Here is a 20643-nt window from a genome sequence, read left to right on the forward strand (position 1 = left end):
AAGCGAATTTTCCAACACAGCCCACTATTAGAGATATTTCTTTCGCGCCTTTCATGTCACTATTTGAACTAATCATTAAAGCGATGGAGACAGAACACATATAGGGGAAAAGCCTTTATGGGAAAGGACAGGAGTGTGTCCATTTGTTGCATACAAAAGGCACTAAGGACCCACAGGAGGCAGCAGCTGCCACCAGGGCAAAATGTCCTGCAGCTGTGACAGTCCTGGCCCAGGGAGTGTGGGCCTTTCTGCTCCCCCAGCCACTCCTCTGCCTTGGGCACACCACCTCACAGGGTCATTCCCCCACTGTAGCATGGGCATCCTCCTGTACATCTTAACACACAGCATCTTAACACACAGGTAATCATGTAGTGAAACTAATTTGAGAGGTCAAGACGGCAACATCTCTATGTGTTTTACTGGGAAGCAGTATGAAAGATGTGCACAACCAAAACCAACATATGCTGTGTAAAAAAGCTGGTTTTCCTCCTATTCAACTGTTAATGAAGACTGACTTTACACAGAGCCTGCAGAGAAATCTTGTTCAAAATATGCCAGCCAAACACTTCTCATACATCCAAAAAGCGGAGCCAGGCCATTGGCCAGACCAACAGCTATCACTAGTGTTCAGTGCACACCATCTGCCCTGAGACACTGCTAGGACCACTGGCAGCCCCAGCTAACACAACATTTGCCACACACAGTTGAAGCTAAAACCTGTTAAACAACATAAGGGCAGTATGAATGTTAACGTGTTTGTAAACAGTTCTGAATAAGAGGCACCATGACAACAGATTCACTGTTTCTACTGCATTCTTTCTACAGTTAATGAGAACAGGAATAAGCAGAGAAAGGGGAAGCTTGCATATCTCAAGCCACTGATACCGGCTATTCAGCTGGCATTAATACAATAGTTGAAATTATTTATTATGAAACCTGCAATGAACAGCACAAGATTTCTTAGGGAAGCCCAAGGAGCTATTGGTACGAGTTCAAAATCACACAAAATTGTTTAGGTATCTAGTCCAACCACTGTTCAAGCAGGGTCAGCTAGAGCAGGCTGACCAGAACGATGCTCAGTTAGTCTTGACCATCTCCACATGTGGATCTCCAACAAAAATGACTCTCTAATTCTGTGACTTCCACACCAGCTTTCTCACCCTGAGACTTTTCACAACATTGCTGTCTAATGGAGCCTTTCTATTTAGACCTTACTTGCTCTACTCTGTGCCTCAAAACCTATAGGTTCAAAACACTCAAGCAAAAACCTCAGTTCAGATATCACATTTGTTATATATTTTCAGATATCATTTCAATATCAAAACATATGCTTTGCTACTCTGAGTCTGAAACAAGGTATGGCAGGAAGTTTCAGGAACGACGGAGGAGACAATTAGGAAAGCCTTCCCAGCTTACCTGACTGCAACCCAGCAAGCACTCACAAACAAAAGCAAAGGTCTTCCTAAAAAAACCACTGTAAGTAAAGATTACTATTCTGAAACAGGGAAAAAAATCCTACTATTTTAAGGAAATAATGCTTTAGATTTTATAGCATTATTTACATTACTGATTTGCTTTTACTTGCTTTAGAAGGCATAAATGTTCTCCCGACTTTTCTTCTCTAATTTCAATTTAAGACACACTAGAACATAGGAGAGCAAGTTCTTGTGAAAACACGTAGTCAGAAGCAAGGCATTAAATGTTAGTCAAGGATAAAAATCTCTAAAATACATAACCACTATTTGTTATATGATTATTTTAATAGCTGGATATTAAAGAAATTTGAAAACAAAGATCAGCTTTCCTAGCAAAACAAGTATAGCTGCAATGGAATCTTTCCTTAATCTCTCCTTAATCTTTCATATGAGAATGCCTTTACTCTTTTTAATATGCTCTCACTGTTAAACTGCTCACACCAAATAAAAGATTCTTGCTGCAGGCAAGTGTATTGCCACCTAACTACTAAAGCCGATAAGTGACAAGACATGAGAAAAAGAAAATGAAAACAATTAACTGGAGATCTGTCAGAGAAGGTTGTGCACCACAGCTGAGAAATCTGAGACAAGAGTGCAGACAAATCCAGTCTCTATCCACTTGAGTAACCAAGGCATGAAATTTCTGTCCTCATTAAAGAATATACCTTAGAAAAAACATAACAGAAGGTTCCTTAAATTCAGACCAGAAGATGCACCTAATTATTATACTGGAAGCATCAGATCACACAAAGGGCTGAAATCATTGTGCTAAATTTTTTTTTCACTCCTAACATCACTTAGGAGACTAATTACTAGGGCTCCTTCTATCATCTGCAGACTGACTATTGGAAAGCTGAGACAGCCCAATTTTAAGACAATCAATAGAATGCAGGTGTGAGAAGACATTTTAGAATTGCATTACTGTCCAGAAAGGTATTTCCAGTATGAACATGTAAGCATCATAAAGAATTCATTACGAACTTCTGGAATGAAGTCCACAAACCTACTGACAGGAGAGACAAAAAAGTCAGTGAAGGAGAACTCCTAGGTTAATTAGAAGTAAAAATACATTTCAAGAAATGAGATTAGGTAGCAAAACACAAGGACTAAAGAAGGAATCCAAGTTCTTGTTTATAAAAAGCTTTTGAGAATAATGCTAGGGAGATGGAATAGTTTCAAAGCCTTTTTTTTGCAAGATCATATATATATATATATATGCACCCCTCTCCAGATCAAGACTTCCACTACAGCTCCAGGTATATCTCTAGCAGATAGGAAGGAAGGTGCGTCATAAAAACAACAGATGAGCAAAAAAAAACCGGAGACAGGATATTGAATGAGACCCACTTTTACTCCTAGCATAATAAAAAAGCTCTAAGGTAGTAGGGATGTGTCAGTCCTTTCATTGGCATCAGCCAATAACCAGTGTCAGGAGAAGCAAAAACAGAGGGAAGGATTCCTGACAAATTTTTGTTGTTGCTGTTCAGACTACCCAGAAGGTTCATAAACACAAGAGACAGGTGACAACAACTGGGTAACTTTAAAAAAACACTCATGCAACTCCATTAGCCTTTCATGCTTGGGAATAGAGAGGACTGACGGTTAACTAGAAGTGCTAAGGAAGCACATCCAGGAGCTGGTGTCTCTGCATCATGGTTCCGTCCCTCCTTCTGGCCAGCTTGTGCTGACTCTTTGCATTAACACCAGGAATCCAGGGAATACAACCAGCTAAAAGGATATCCACCTGCCTTTTGAGGGGTTTGTACCACGCAGCTCCCTTAAACAGTCTGCAAGGAGATCAAAAGACTCCACTGGCCCATAAACTGCACTAGGTATGAGAGTGGAGTGGTCTGAATTGTCATGGGACTCCAGACTGTCTGGATGGAAACCAAAGCTAGGATGCAAAATACTCACACACACAAAAGTGATGCTATTCCTGATCCCATTTCAAAGTAAAACAACTCAACCATTAATCTCTATTAACAACAAAGAACATACACAGCTCATTAAAGAAATATGTAGTTAGGAATTGCAAATGAAAAGACAGAAGTTAAAAAAATGTTTTGCTTCAGAGTACTCATGGGAATGAGGCATCCTCCACTAACATATAAAGGTGTACTAAGGTAATTCACCAAGATAAAGTATCTCACATATCTTAGTATGAATTTGTAAGAGCAAGTTTTCATTAAAATGTTAAACTTTAATGCTACCAACTTTAAAATTCACTTAATTAAAAAACATGCCATAATGGTTTATTCTGCTTGCAAGGATTTTAAGCAGCTTTAGCAAATGATTCCACAGACGGAAGATTTGTGGAGGCAACCTGAAGAAGAAGCAAGTTTATGACAAAGAGAATCAGGAATTAAATATTCGCAGAGGTTGCTATGATACAAGAAAGTTTGAATACAAAGTCAAGGTGAGTCTTTTTGTGGGGGTGAGAGGAAAGCGTAATTAAATAGCAAATTCCAAAGATAACAGGAGGAAACTTGCCAAGCCACAGCTGAACACCAGGCTAACACTTTCTTCCAGAAACTTTGCAGGAAATCTAATAAACTTCTTACCTCTTGGACACTGGACATGCAATCTAAATTTAGTGCCTTGGAAACACAATTGACCCCAGGAGTATGTCAGATTATACAGACAAAGAGACTTCCATCGAGTATTTTCTTTCAGTTGTGCTCCTACAAAACTATACTCTAAGGGTTTTGCTTAAAACAGCTTTCTTGCCAATGGATAATTTTAGAACACTGCTCACATCTGAGTAGTTAGTAACACTCAGGAGGATAAAGGCAACACACTGGTTAACTTTCTGAAAGAACTGAAGAGAAGTTGCACAGTAACTGTAGAGTCTTTACTGTCCATCTACAGAACAATCAGTTTAAATGGTTTGTGGAGGAAAGCACATCTATCGCTGAAAAAAGGGATACATTTTAACTACAAAGGATACTTATTTCAAAGACCATTAACTTTCACAAACACTTATACAGGAGCTGCCAACAATCAGCCACATCTGTTCTACAGACAGCACCACAACATAGTACAATTTTACTGCCCAACCCAAACAGAAATTAAGCCTTTTCATAGTCTCATAGAGTCCTTTCATGTTGTTACAGTTAACACTTCAGCTTTCAGTAATGACAGTCAACATAAGGGGATATTAGAGTGCCTTACTAAACATGCTAATAGGAAATACTCGAGAAAGCAGTGCATTAAATGCTGTTCTAGTACACTAACCATTTCCCCAGCAGATAAAGCTGAAATCTTCATTGACTCTTTGTATTGGAGTGCGAACATCAGGGAAAGCTCAAGTCCCCTCCAATATCTCCATTGCATGTATCTAGTAAAGGCATTAGCAGCAGTTTATAACTGGTTATTGAAAGTTATTTCAAGGATGATTGGTAGCACATTTTCCCATTTAATCTCTCTCCTACATCAGATTAGTAGAAGTCCATTTCTTAGCAGTGGCACAACTGTACTTGGCTGTGGCAAAGCTGTGAAATGCACAAGGGCAGGGGGACAAAACACCAGCACTAAAACCACATTGCTTTGTGAGAACATAAATCACAGGGATGGAAGTTTAGGTGCATCTCTTCTAGAACCTGGGTCTAAAATCAGCAGCCTTCATTTAAGTCTGGTATTTTATTTTAACACTAGTTAATTGACTTCCAGAGAGCTGGTTCATCATAGTTAAACAATCTGTGCTGTTGAATATCTAATACAACAAGTAATTACAGACCTTTATGTCCCTATCTATCCACTAGCTCAAACCAGTGCCAAAACCCTGTGTTACTATGTGGCAAACAACTGTGACGGAGTCAAGGACCAGAAGAATCTGAAGAAACATAAAGGAAGCTCCTCACTAGTTGATATTGTTTCAGATATATAGAACAATTATATCCTAATAAGCCTGGATGAGTAATTCTTTCTGTCAACCATGAGAAGGTTTTTTCACTGTTGTGTGCTATCAGTAAGGATCAAGATCACAAACCCCTTCTTCACTTCAGAAAACTTCCATGCCCACTAGAAACAACCACAACTGTCATATAGTAAATGCAATGCCCCAAACAGATAGCATTAGTCTTACACAAGAGTAATTTCAAGTTTCAAGCTCTTCCTTGTTCAAAAGATACAGAAGTAAATCCAGCTCATATAAAAAGATGCCAACACAGAATACAATCCCTGTAAAATTAAACGGCTGAGGCCTTTCTTTGGCATGTCCAGGACAGTATGTCCAAAGAACATCCTAAGGCAATGATATATCCTGGTAAAGAGACATAAATATTCAACAAAGCATAATCAAGGAGAAAGTATTTATCACAATAGTTATTTTCCTACACTGAAAGCCTCTAAGTTAAGGAATCTTTTTAATCTGGAAACTGGGGGTTATGAAATGGGAAAAAGTAAGTGATCCATGGCAGGAGATGGAAGATAGACAAGAACCACTTACAGGTTAGAGTGTGAAGGTTTATTAAAATAAAGCTTAGTTTACTCAGTTTATTAAAAGAAAACAGTTTAGCAGAAACTGAAAAACATACAAAAAATTGCAGCAATCTTTAATAACACACAGGCAGTAATCTAAAAAATACTACTCACAGCCAGGCAGCTGAGCCATTCAGTCCTACTAAAATAACATCCCAGTGCAGAGGGAGATACAAAACATGTGGCAATCTGTGTACACAAAAAGACTTAAGTAGGACAGCTAGAAGTGAAAAATGCTTCTTCTCTGGGAAAACTGTCAAACAGCAGGAACAGGAAGAGAAAGCAAAAAGGTGAGGAAGTTTTTAAAGTCTGATGACAGTAACACACATCACGGCCACCTCTGTTAAGGAAAAAGAGGGGCAGCTGTCATAGGGGACACACTTCTGAGGGACCCAGAGGACCCAATATACTGACCAGACCCAAGGCACAGGAAAGTCCTCTGCCTCTCTGGGCTGCAGGTAAGGGATGTTATTAGAAAACTCTCCAGTCTGGTATGGCACCCTATTAGCCACTATTGACTCTTCAAGTCAGCAGCAACAAGGTAGCAAAGACAAGTGCTGGATTCTGCACCTGGGATGGGGCAGCTCTGGATGTACATACAGACTGGGGAAGGACACACGGGAGAGCACTGCAGAAAGGAACCTGGGGGTGCTGGTCAATGGCAAGATGAATGTGAGTCAGCAGTGCCCTGGCAGCCAGGAGGGCCAACCCTGTCCTGGGGGCATCAGGCATAGCATCGCCAGTCGGGCACGGGAGGGGACTGTCCTGCTCTGCACTGCACTGGGGTGGCCTCACCTGGAATATTGTGTGCAGTTTTGGGCACCACAATATATGAAGGATATTAAGCTGTTAGAGAGTGTTCAAAGGAGGGTAATGAATATGGTGAAGTGTCTAGAGGGAAAAGCTGTATGAGGAGCAGCTGAGGGCACTTCATCTGTTCAGCCTGGAGGAGAGGAGACAGAGGGGGACCTCACTGCAGTCTGTAACTTTCTCACAAAGAGAAGTGGAGGAGCAGGCACTGGTCTCTTCTCTCTGCTGACCAGGGATAGGACGAGAGGGACTGACATGAAGCTGAGTCAGGAGAAGCTTAGGTTGGATATTAGGAAAAGGTTCTTCACCCAGAGGGAGGCTGGGCACTGGAACAGGCACCCCAGGGCAGGGGTCACAGCACCAAGCCTGACAGAGCTCAAGAAGCATTTGGACAATGCTTTCATGTACATAGTATGACTCTTGGGGTGTCCTGTGCAGCACCAGAAGTCGGACTTCAATGATCCTTGTTGCTCCTTTCCAATTCAGTATATTCTGAGATTCTAAGTGCCAGATCTACTTCAACAGTGGGATCCTATTCAACTCAGCTTCAGTGTTGGTACTATATACAGAACAGCTTATTCTGGGAAGATAATATTTTTAAACAAGTAACTTTTTTTATCCAAAGTTATTTTGAGAATTTTCAAGGTCACAATAATAAAAAACATGTCAAGAGGAAATTTATCTCCAGTGACAAACTCAGAAGGAGAGTGGGATTTAATTAACTAGAGGCAAAAAAGCTAACCATACAGAAAGTTTGAAGCAAAAGTCTTTGCAACTGTCCAAGCACATGAGAATGCCTGGCACTACAAATGTCAGGTCACAGCTTACACTTCCCAGCAACCCGGAATTAGCTACCCATATTCAGTCTTTCTTTATGGCTACCATATGTTCCTTTCAATGTAGGTTGTGAAACACGCACCCAGGCATCTCCCCATTCAGCTGCCCTGGTTCCTGAATATCCCACTGAGTGTGTCATACTGGGAACCTGTGCCTGTAGTTCACAGCTGTAGGCCTCATTTCAGAAACGTACCAGAAACTGTGAAGGTACACATTTTTAATTGCTATAACAATATAAGATTAACAATCAGCCTCTAGAAGGGAGTAAAAGGTACCAAAAACAACTAGTAAAAAGTCCTAATTTTTTCTGGTTTTTTGAATTAATTTCAAGATCAAGAACTATTTGCAAAAAATCTGTAAACTTCTAAGTGCAGATTTTACATTGTGAAAGAGTAAAACCTAGATCTTTATACCACTCAACACAACCTTTATTTTTACCGCATTGCAAAAACTCACTTCAGAAAATAAGAGCATTTTTTATTTTCCCTTGAAAATTATGAATACAACATAGTAGTTTTCTTTCTGACATCTTGTGTAAACACCTAAGTCAAGCACTACTTAATCTACTTTAAGAGTGATGGGTTTAGTTTAAATAAACAGTAATTGAGACAAGCAGTGCTTTGCTGCAGACATTTTTTAGCACATGCACACTGTGCAATGTACATGCTGCTCGCTCCCACCCAGGAAAAACTGGCAGTTGAACGTGGCCAAGGCCTGAGGCAGTCACAGATAAGGAGTTGCTTTCCCATCCAGCAGCTCTTTCCTTTGCAGCAAGGCAGGGATCAGGATGTGTATCCACATCCCAGCTACCCCGTTTGCAACACGCTGAGGCACTGAGAGGCTGAAGGGTGGCAATCCTGCTCTTTCTGCTGACTTTGCCAAGCAAACAGCAATTCCCAGACGGAAGTATGGTTTTAAAATGACCCAGAAAGATCTGGCAGGGGTCATTCTGCATAACCATTCCTATGTGCCAGCATTATGAACACCACACAATCTCTACATGGTTAAACCCCCCTGTAGCGGGTAAACAAGTCAAAAATATGTTTCTCCATTGTTTTCTGCCTCTCAATACATTCTGCTAACATTGCCATGTCAGCTTTAGTGGAAAAGCTTTCTCAAGGAAATACTTCCTGCCAGAAAATCCTGCTTTTGTAATCAGTTTCCCACATCTGGACCTGACTACGTGCCAAAAAACATGTGTAGAGATTAAGAAAGCATTATAAAAACCTGAAGATGAATTCAGAAGTTGGAGGAACAAGAGACAAGGAGAAAACTAGGAAGCCTCGCCTAGTCTTCGGATCTCTCCTCTCAGCTCGTCTTACCTTTCTTCCAACACCACCAGCTGCCATCTGCCTCGAAGGAGAGACTGCTTGTCAGCCTGGAGAGAGGGCATCGGCCTAAGAACGAGACTGCTTGCCAGCTTGACTAGTCTGTGACTGTCTGTGGAGGTATATCCTTTCTCTGAATTTTTCTCTTACAGGCTAAAATAAAGCACCCTCTTTTGCAGCTACTCCAGAAGCCGGTCCGGTCGTGAGGGGAAATAACTGCATTTTGCATTTCAAAGACTCACAATCCTCTTGCAGCCAAGAGATAACATCGTGACAGAAACAGAGAGAACATCAGCATCTCCCCCCCCCTTCCTCTCAGTTACATCGATGAGGCACTCAAGTAGTTTTTCATGGTGGTATCTTTTCTCTGCTTCTATAAATAATCTTAAGCATTTTTCCTAACTTTTCTTATTTTTCCTCTTTTCCTTTCGCATCTCTCTCGCAATCAATTAATAAAAATCAGTTTTTGGTATTTACAGATAACTTGTTTGAGTTTTAATTTTGCTCAAGAGAATGATTCGAACTTGTAGTTCAATCTGCATAAAAACTTAAGCAGATCTGAACGTCACATTAATTTGGCGTCACGGACAGGATTCTCTTGAAGCAAAACTGTTTATCCCAAAAATCTGATAATTGTTAATTTTTACGATCGATCTTTTTTTTTTTTGTGATAAGACAAAGAGAGTAAGGTATCTTACAAACACAGTAAAAGTACCTTCCTTTCTGACTTTAAGACTGTGACTTTAGGACTTTGACATTACAAATTTGTTTGTTTGTGTGTTTGATTGTTTTTGCCTTGTTTTTTGAAGTTAATGTGCACATGGTAACTTTTAAGAGGTAACTCTTCAGGGGAAGGAGCGAGACTTTGGAAAATTTTCTGTAACTTTTAAGAGGGGCTCCCTGAAGAAGATCGCTCCGACTTGTTGTGTAACTTTACAAATTAACTTTTAAGAGGTACCTTTCCAGGGAAAGGAGCGAGACTTTGGAAAATTTTCTGTAACTTTTAAGAGGGGCTCCCTGGAAAAGATCGCTCCGACTTGTTGTGTAATTTTAGAAATTAACTTTTAAGAGGGGCCTTTCCAGGGAGAGGAGTGAAAAATTTGGGAAATTTTGCTGTAACTTTCAAGAGGTACCCCCTGGAAACGTATTCACTCCAAATTTGTGGTAATATGGAAAATGATGTGCAAGCGCTTATAAATCTATTAGATGAATTTCATGCTAAGCCATCTCCTCCAGGAATGGAGTGGGCACAAGATAACTGGTATAATATTCAAGCAATTGTTCATAGGATCTCTACCCTGCGGGCTGGGGTAAGAGCTAGAAAAGGTAAAGGAAAACCTATTGTGTGTTCAATATTAGGTGCTGCATTAATTACTGCAGTTAACCACAAAGTACAACAGCAAAAAAGTCACACAGAAGTGGTTAACTCCCTGCAAGACTTAGTAAAATCCTTGCAGACGCAGCTGGAGGAACAAAAAACTACTGTTAATATCCTCCAAGAAGAAATAAGGAATGAAAAAGCCACCACTAGAGTACTCAGAGAAGAGTTATATGCAAGAATAATGAAAGAAGGGAAAAAAGAAACAGAGCTGGAGTCATCTAAAGAAATATACCCCATCTCTGACCTAAAACCTTTGCGTGACCAAGTTGAAAAGCAGGCTATTGCCCTGCGACCCCTGATTAAAACTGAATATACATATGAGGGGTCAGATGATGACACACCCCAAATAACTACAAAAGAAATTCCTTATACAGCAACTGAATTGGCTAAGTTAAAAAAGGAATACAGCAGAACCCCTAAAGAATCTGAAACTGAGTATGTTTGGAGAGTCTCTCTCACGGGAGGTGATCAAATTTTGTTATCAGAAAAAGAAGCTGAGGGATTTTGGGGAGCTGGAGTTTTTCTGACCACAGGAGATAACCGTGCTCCATGGTCTATAACTCAAAGGGCAGCCTATTGGGCTGGGGGGCTCAGCCCTCTAGAGAGGGGAGATCCTCTCGCAATAGTGGGAAATGTTAATCAAATTGTGGAGAGTGTTCAAAAGGCAGCTTGTTTACAAATGATGCATGCCAGAGAATTAACACCAAAACGTGAATCTCCTATGATGCTGCCGGTAAACCCTGAAAGGATGATCCCTCTCATCCGAGGTCTGCCTGAATCTTTGAAACCCATAGGCATACAGCTAAAGGGACAAATAGAAAGTCTCACCAAAGAAGAAAGGGCTGCAGCCACTTTAGAAGCTGCTTTAAGCCCTGGCGCTTACCGCAGAGAAAATAAAAATAAAATCTGGACCTGGGGGGAAGTAGCACAAGAGTTGATTAATTATGGAAGAAAATATGGTCCAGTACCTTCAGTTACTACTGATTCTAAATCAATTCGGCGAACAGAATGCAAAACTATTCCTCCAGTAAAACTCCGAAAAGTAACATTTTCTCCTGGGCAGGGGGCACCCACAAATACGGGGACTCACAGGGAAAAACGGAATACCCTGTGGATTGCAGGCTTGCAAAAGGGAATCCCTAAATCCCTAATGGATGGCCAACCCACAGATAAATTAGAAATATTAATTCAAGAGTGGCCAGCAAAAGGGGTATCCCTTAAAGCTGCTACCGCCCCTCCCCTGGAGGAACTGAAAATAGAGGAGATGACGGGAAACTCCTCGCTTCATCCTCAATAGGTAAGCCGGGGGGTGAAGGTTGGATTTACATTAGAAGGCTTACCAAAAATTCTAAAGGTGACCTGCTAATAACCTGTCCTATTGGTCCTCGTAAAACTCCTGTCACTTTTCTAGTAGATACTGGTGCTCAAGTATCTGCTTTGAAACTTGAAGATGCATCTGCTTGTGGAATCACTCCCTCACGTAAAGGAATGTTTGTTGCAGACGCTTTTGGAAACATACAACCCCAGATAACAGCAAAGGTAAGATGCTGGTTACCAGGGGAGGAGAAAGCAGTTGAAACAATCATGATTTTAGGTAAATTTCCTACCAATTTATTGGGGTTAGACCTCCTTAAAGGAAAGTCTTGGACTGATGAAGAAGGAAACATATGGGCTTTTGGAAAGGAAATCTCACATCTCTGTTTACTACAATCTGCCCCTGCTCTTCCTCCCTCCCTGATAACCAATGTCAAACCTTACCCTTTACCCTTAGGAGCCAGACAAGGTATCACTCCAGTTATTACAGATTTAAAAGAAAAAGGAATAGTGGTCGCAACACATTCTCCTTACAATTCACCTATTTGGCCCGTCCGTAAACCAAATGGTAACTGGAGACTGACAGTAGATTACCGACGACTGAATGCAAATACAGGACCTCTCACTGCAGCAGTCCCAAATCTAGCTGAGTTAATAGCTACCATCCAAGAACAAGCCCATAAAATTATGGCCACTATTGACATAAAAGACATGTTTTTTATGGTTCCCCTACAGGAGCAGGATCGAGAACGCTTTGCTTTTACATGAGAGGGTCAGCAATACACTTTTACCCGACTCCCACAAGGATTCAAACACTCACCCACTCTAGCACATCATGCACTAGCACAAGAACTGTCACTTATTCCTCCTGCACCAGGAGTAAAGGTGTACCAATTCATTGATGATATTTTAGTGGGAGAAGATGAGATTACATCTGTGCAAATAACTCAAACAAACATTATCAGGCACCTTGAGTCTCTGGACTTACATATCCCTCCTGAAAAAGTACAAACTCCTGCACAAGAAGTAAAATTCCTGGGAATTTGGTGGAAAGGAGGAATGGTTTGTATTCCCCCAGATACACTCACCTGCCTAGACCAACTTAAAACACCAGAAAACAAAAAAGATTTACAGCATGCTTTGGGCCTGCTAATTTTTTGGAAAAAACACATTCCTGATTTTTCAATAATTGCACGGCCTTTATATGATTTGCTGAGGAAAAAGGCAAAGTGGGAATGGACTCCCCTTCATGATGAAGCCTTGCAACTCCTAATTTTTGAAGCCAACACATACCACTCACTGGGTCCCATACACCCTAGTGATCCAGTACAAATTGAGTGGGGATTTGCAAGTTCTGGACTGTCCATACACTTATGGCAGAGAGGACCTGATGGTCCCACCAGGCCTATAGGATTTTATTCCCACAACTTTAAAGATGCTAAAAAACGATATTCTACCTGGGAAAAAGGCTTGTTTGTGGTGAGTACTGCTTTCCGTGAAACAGAAAAAATTGTTCGTCAGCAAGCCCTAATTCTAAGGGGACCTTTTAAGGTCATTAAGCCTGTTTTGGCAGGAACCCCACCTCCTGACGGGGTGGCCCAGCGAGCTACGGTTCGGAAATGGTATGCTCAAATTGAACATTATTGCACCATTTTTCAGGTAACAGAAGGAGCTCGAAAAAATCTTCCCTTACAGGATGAAGTAACTTTAAATAGCACTGCTGACTCTCTACCTTCTGTGATCCAAGTAGCACCCCCATATTCAGAGCAATTGCAGCATGTGTGGTTTACGGATGCCTCAGCTAAGAGGGAAGGTAAAGTTTGGAAATACCGTGCTGCAGCTTTAGAAGTAAACACTGGAAACAAAATAATAACAGAAGGAGAAGGCAGTGCACAGGTAGGAGAATTAGTAGCAGTTTGGAGTGTATTTAACCATGAAGCTGAAACCTCTGATTCTGTGTATGTTTACACAGATTCTTTTGCTGTGTTCAAAGGGTGTACTGAGTGGCTCCCCTTCTGGGACAAAAATGACTGGGAAGTGAATAGAGTCCCTGTTTGGCAGAAAGAAAAGTGGCAAGAAATTCTTGCTATAGCAAAGAAAGGGAATTTTTTTGTCGGGTGGGTAGCCTCTCACCAGGAAAATAAAACTCCAGCTAGCCACTGGAACAACAAAGTAGATGAACTAGCCAAACTATCCCCAGTAAGTGTGAAAGCTCCTGCTGAGAACTGGGATAGACTGTTAGAGTAGTTGCATTTAAAGCGACAGCACACAGGAGCACAAGACCTTTACAGAGAAGCAGGAAGCAGGGGATGGCCGGTCACACGAGAGATGTGCCGCAGCTGCATATCCTCATGTGAGCAGTGCAGAACCCGACTTGAGCGTCACCCTTTAGGACAACCCCCGTTACATATAAAAGACAAAAAAGGTCTATGGGACACATGGCAAATAGACTATATTGGACCCTTTAGAAAATCTGAGGGAAAACAGTATGTGTTAGTAGGAGTAGAAGTTAGGTCAGGATTGGTGCAAGCAGAAGCTTTCCCTCGGGCAACCAGTACAAACACTCTGGAAGCTCTTAAAATGTGGTTCAGTTTTTTCCCAAAACCTGTATCTATCCAATCAGATAACGGGTCACACTTCACAGCTGCTATCGTCCAGGAGTGGGCCAAGGAAGAAGGAATCCAGTGGATATTCCACACACCTTATTATCCACAAGCAAATGGCATAGTGGAAAGAACAAACGGCCTGCTAAAACGATTTCTAAAACCTCAAAAACCCAATTGGACTGAACAACTCTGTGATGCTGTAAAAGTAATAAATGACAGATGGGGGGTAAATGGTTGTCCCAAACTCACAGCTTTTTATCCACAGCCTCCCTCTCTGCTACCAGCAACATCAAAACCTGAGAGTAATCAAAAACCCTCTCACCTTCCTGGACAGCCTGTATTAGTAGAACTGCCTACCGTGGGAGCTGTACCGATGGCACTAGACACACCCTTGAACATGTACTCCTGGAAAGCTAAAGATGCTTATGGCAAAGAACACAAAATAAGCTCGCGATGGATTGTTCCTACATTTTAATGTTAGCCCTAAAAAAGGGCTGGACAGACTTTTCTTTTTTCTTTTACAGGTAACTGTTCAACAAAGAAAATCTTTCAGAACGGTGAATGAGAGAACCTCAAATTTGGACTATGTTTCAGTCTATGGGTAACTGTAGTTATAAGTTGTTAGTTGTATTTGTATGGTTATTTACCTTGTATGTATGCTCATCAGAACTAACTGTTAAAAGTGAAAATCAGAAAAATCTTGCCTGGGAACTAATCAAAAGGTTTGCAAAAATATGGAATCATACTGATCAAGGTATTTGTATCACTTTACCTGAATCTACTGAACAAGGATTGCGGTTTTTTTATGATACCATTGAACCTATCTTTTGTTTTTAACATGACAAGTGTGACAGCCCCTTTACCCCTATCTGAGCAGTGGACAAACAAGACCAATGGAGCTCAAATACTCTGGAAAGGTATTCCTATAGTGCATGACCTATACCAAACTTACATCCCACCTCCTAATATAACTCTTAACTGGTTGTCACACAGCAAATATTGCAAAACTAATCGTCCAGAAGTAAATGTAACTATCTTATCTCAAATTAAATCCCCTCACCCATCTATTAAATCAAGTAAAGGTGAATTTAAACCTGGAACAATAACCTTTGAGGAATACAGTGCTAGACAACCCTGCCTTGTTTATTCATGGGATCCCCTCTTTGACCCCTTATACATGCCAGATGTATATGAAAGTAAGTATGCCACAATTTTTAGTCCCTCCTGGTGTGTACAACTCCCTAATATAACAAATATAACCCCTATTGACCGAAAAAACTTAATGTGGGCATGGTCTGTACAACAATTTCTTAAATCCAAATTTAAAGAACCCAAATTCACTGTGTCTCAAGTAGAAGACAGTCCTCTATTCAATTGCTCAAAGGTTATAACATGCAAAGAAGGACCAGGAGATCCCCCAGAAACCTGGTTTATGCTTAGAATTAGAACATTAATAAGAGACATGTGTACTTGTTGGAGATACCCCTCTAAAGGCTGGAAAAATCAGGATGAATCCTGTAACTCAACCTCCAAATATCTCCTTAATCACTGTAGTATTCCCTATACTCACTACCCAATCCACGGCACTCCCATAAATACTAAACCTAAAATCACCATCCTTGATCATGTGGACAATACTGATTGTAAAACTGCAAAATATATAGCCCCTCTGGGAATGGCCTGGGGGTGCTCTGATGGAAAGTTTTATTCACATTTGTCACTACAGCAGCATGCTGGGCTTAGGTGTGGACCGGGAATTCCCTCTCTCTGCCCCAGACGTGTCTTTACTTTTGCTAAAGAGTTTAAAGAACGTCACCAACGCAGTGTTATTCCCTCTCCAAAAGCAACACAAAGACCACAATGGGCAATTAAAGGAATTGACTTTCCAGATTATTATACAACTGGACAAAAAGCCTCCCTTTTTCTTGAAAATTTCTTTACCCCCTTTGTCACCTTAAAAAGACACCAATTTATATTAGAAGATATTACCTGGCAATTAAGTGTTTTAAGCAATTGGACACAGCATGCTTTTGGAGAATTAAACACTCAAGTCCAGCAAACTTCTAAGATGACATTGCAAAACCGATTAGCATTAGATACATTACTGTTAAAAGAACAAGGTGTATGTGGAATGTTAAATTTGTCAGAAACTGAATGCTGTATAACAATTTATAATGCTTCAACCTCCATTGAAGAAGCACGAGCCACAATGAGAGAAATAAGTAATCACACTAGAAATTTGTTTTATGCAATGCAACCGCATGAAGTGTTTAGTGAATCGTGGTTTACTAACATCCTGGACTCTTTTGGACTCACGGGATGGGGAAAATGGATCATACAATTTGGAATAGCAATTGTCATTGGAATTGTATTCTTAATTATTGGCATTGGCCTAGTTAAATGCATGATCAATCGTTTGCTTATTTCATTCTCTCCCTCTGTCCGCTATATTCATATTACCACCACTGAGGAAAGCTACATTGATGTGCCGAAGAACAATGTCGAATCAACGGGGTGGAATATGTAGCGGGTAAACAAGTCAAAAATATGTTTCTCCATTGTTTTCTGCCTCTCAATACATTCTGCTAACATTGCCATGTCAGCTTTAGTGGAAAAGCTTTCTCAAGGAAATACTTCCTGCCAGAAAATCCTGCTTTTGTAATCAGTTTCCCACATCTGGACCTGACTACGTGCCAAAAAACATGTGTAGAGATTAAGAAAGCATTATAAAAACCTGAAGATGAATTCAGAAGTTGGAGGAACAAGAGACAAGGAGAAAACTAGGAAGCCTCGCCTAGTCTTCGGATCTCTCCTCTCAGCTCGTCTTACCTTTCTTCCAACACCACCAGCTGCCATCTGCCTCGAAGGAGAGACTGCTTGTCAGCCTGGAGAGAGGGCATCGGCCTAAGAACGAGACTGCTTGCCAGCTTGACTAGTCTGTGACTGTCTGTGGAGGTATATCCTTTCTCTGAATTTTTCTCTTACAGGCTAAAATAAAGCACCCTCTTTTGCAGCTACTCCAGAAGCCGGTCCGGTCGTGAGGGGAAATAACTGCATTTTGCATTTCAAAGACTCACAATCCTCTTGCAGCCAAGAGATAACATCGTGACAGAAACAGAGAGAACATCAGCATCTCCCCCCCCCTTCCTCTCAGTTACATCGATGAGGCACTCAAGTAGTTTTTCATGGTGGTATCTTTTCTCTGCTTCTATAAATAATCTTAAGCATTTTTCCTAACTTTTCTTATTTTTCCTCTTTTCCTTTCGCATCTCTCTCGCAATCAATTAATAAAAATCAGTTTTTGGTATTTACAGATAACTTGTTTGAGTTTTAATTTTGCTCAAGAGAATGATTCGAACTTGTAGTTCAATCTGCATAAAAACTTAAGCAGATCTGAACGTCACACCCCCCCAAGCAATCCCACATCAAAAACCGCAGAGAAAGAGCTGAATGCTTCAAGGATTAGCAAATATTTTCTGTGCAGAGAAATTTTATTTTCAGAGGAAAAGCTACACATGGATGTTCCTTTCTAACTTTAAACTTTCGCTTATTAACCATTTTTTACCCTAGTTCTACTACAAAGATGCTTTACTCAACTTTCAATAATTCTAAGAGAAGTGATAATTATGCAAACATGAACAAGCTTTGGAAGTTGCACTACAGCTCAGCCAAGAGCATGCCTTCAACTTACACCTGAAAGCCCTCTTCAACTAAGATATAAATTGATTTTAACTATGCCTTTTTCTACAAGTGCAGCTATTAAACAGTGAAACTGGTTAACCTCTTTATAAACTGCTTGAGGTTTCATTGAGTTAACCAAAAGTCCAGTGACAGACTCCAAATATTCAGTTTCAGAAGAAGACAAGCAGAAGAATGTATTTTCTAACCTACTACCTGCAATTAATTAAAATAAAAATAAAAATTAAATTTAGAAAGACTAATCTCACTGCAAACTTAGTATTTTAAAGGAAAAAATTGTAACACTGAATGAGTCCATTCACTATTCAGGAAAGCCATTCATAAAAATACTGTCTGTCTAGTTTATATTCCCAGTAATTTTGGGCTTGCCATGGGTAAATACACTGCAAACACAGAGAACTGTATTTTTATATGAATTACTACATTTATTTATCCACTTGTGCAAGAAACAGCACGATTCATAGGAAGACATACCAGTTATATGGGTTTATAACTATTACTCTAAAAAGAAACAAAAGCCTTGTAAGCCTTTTACAGCCTAAGGCTTGCTTTTAAAAACCAAGTTTCAATTACATCTTTATAATGCAAGTAGCACTCATGACAGTAATATAACTGCCGTTACAATGAAAATACAAGTCACGGTGATTGCTCAGTTTCCTTCTCTACCAGCGGTTTCATACACAAACAAGTTTGTGTCTACAAACACAACTGATCCACATAGAGATAATAAAACATCTTTTTGACCATATAGTTAAATATTTGCAGTACTGGAGATTGTGGATGGTGCTGGAAATCAGTACAGTCCTTCTCCCTCAAGATACCTCCTGTGGCACACGTGTTTTGCATGCCAGGAAGAGTAAGGGTGTCTCCAGCACACACAGGGTAAGGCAACCAGTGCTGCACACTCCTTGCCTTACACAAAGCACCTCAGCTTAAACGTCCAGCTTTCATCAATCCTTCTCATGGTCTGGAGTTTCCCTGCTACCAACTCAGTAACAGCTGATCAGTACCAGTGCAATGCAACTGGAATAGGAGATCAACCTATGAAGGAATCCCAGGTAAAGATCTCTCAAATAAAGTGGTTAAGTCTCAGAGAGGATTTTAACTATCAGGACAAAATCTCGCATTAGGCTTTCCTTAGCAGAGGGATAAGCCAATTCTGAACTTCTTCAGGTGACACACAGGTTTACTCATAGAAATGACTTGCGACTGCTCTCCTAGGCTATCACAACTGCAGGACTCATGGTGTAATGCTCAAGCTGTCAAGGGATACAAGATGACTTTAAGCCATTTTGGTGTGTATTTACTTCCATTTTTGGGTTATGCTGACAAAAAGGAGATGTTACATGTGAAGAATGAGGCTGCTGCATTTGAATGAAAAAATGAAACAAAACCCAAGACAGTAGTGTCAAATGCTAAAGAAAGAAAAGGAGCATATCAACTACTCCATTCCCAACATTCAAATGACAAAAAGCTGAGGAAGCCTCAGCTAACCAGGTGTGGGTGGATGCTGCAGGTGGGAAGAAATTACTGCTAAAGTTTGCCAGGGAAATGGACTGCCAAAGAGCTTCCGGGGAAACACTGTTCTTCTGGTTTTCAGCTGGTGACAGTTTGCAGTCCTCTAGACACATTGTAATGGACAGTTATCTTCCAAACAGCAGCTGTAATTCTGGTAACAAGGTTGCTCCAAACAGATGCAAGAACTGCAGGTCAGAGCACAGCCCCTACAGAGGAGCTCTTTCGCCTTCATGGCCTATTTTCATTCTCCAGGCATGTCACAGGGGAGGATTCAGGCAGAGTTCCAGGTCAGCCTCCAGTGAAAGCTGGGCAAACACTGTGATTCTCAGTAAATCTTGTTAATTTATACAAGACCCTGGTAACTCCAGACAACCTAAAGATTAAGAGGAAGTGAACATGGGTATCTAACATGCCCTGCTTTAGGTCAGAGCACTGCACTGATTTGTCTATCTGGCAGTCTGCTGTGTTGCCCCTATTCAGTGAGAAAATAGTGAAAACAAGAAATTAAGAGTTGAAATTTAAAAGGGCATATCTGACACTCCTATTCCAATTAATACAGATACAGCAAATATCTTCTTAGGATAAAATCTGCTTTTCCAGTGACTTGCACTGCACAAGTTGCAATAAATCAGTGTAAGCTGTTAGATAACAAACCAGGCAATTAAATACTCCACTGCTTCAGTTTGCTGTTCCCCAGCCTCTAAGTGACCCAGCTCTCCTGTACTTGAGGCACAGCTACTACAGAGTCTCCTATAAATTTAACTCCTTCATATCTGTCCCACTAAGAATTGGATTCCATCCTTAAAACTGAAAGGTTTACAGTTAAAAATGAAGCCACATTCTCCTTCAAAGTCACAAGATACTCTCATTTAAGGTTCAAGCTTTAAGTGATAAGATTCGTGCACAAGCTATCACTGAGAAAAACAAGTAAATCCAGAATCTCTCTGAAATACAAAATTTGCAAGTTCTGCAGTTACAGCATTACTCCACTTTCATAGAGAAAAAATTATGAAGAAATTTCCCTATTTGAGGATAACTGAAAATCCCAAGAAAAGAACACGGAAGCTCTGAATCCTTACAAGGCTCTTTCCAAAGAAACTCTATGAAGTAATTACTGTCTCCCATCTTGATTTTCTCTATATCACATTTCACCTGATCTTTTAATTAAGTTTTCATAATGCAAAGTTTAATTGAAA

General features: G+C 40.5%; 2 protein-coding genes across 2 annotated transcripts in view; one reads left to right on the forward strand and one right to left on the reverse strand.

Annotated features, from left to right (window-relative positions):
* SLC2A13 (solute carrier family 2 member 13) overlaps nt 1-20643 on the reverse strand; it is a 165166-nt gene that overhangs the window by 128471 nt on the left and 16052 nt on the right. The gene's annotated exons all lie outside the window — the stretch shown is intronic.
* On the forward strand, nt 9988-11607 carry LOC139669190 (uncharacterized). Its single transcript, XM_071549637.1, has one exon. It carries the CDS (start codon nt 10099-10101, stop codon nt 11605-11607), a length of 1509 nt encoding a protein of 502 aa, XP_071405738.1. The 5' UTR covers nt 9988-10098.

The sequence above is a fragment of the Pithys albifrons genome, chromosome 3, assembly GCF_047495875.1.
Source record: "Pithys albifrons albifrons isolate INPA30051 chromosome 3, PitAlb_v1, whole genome shotgun sequence".
Taxonomy (NCBI): Eukaryota; Metazoa; Chordata; class Aves; order Passeriformes; family Thamnophilidae; genus Pithys; species Pithys albifrons.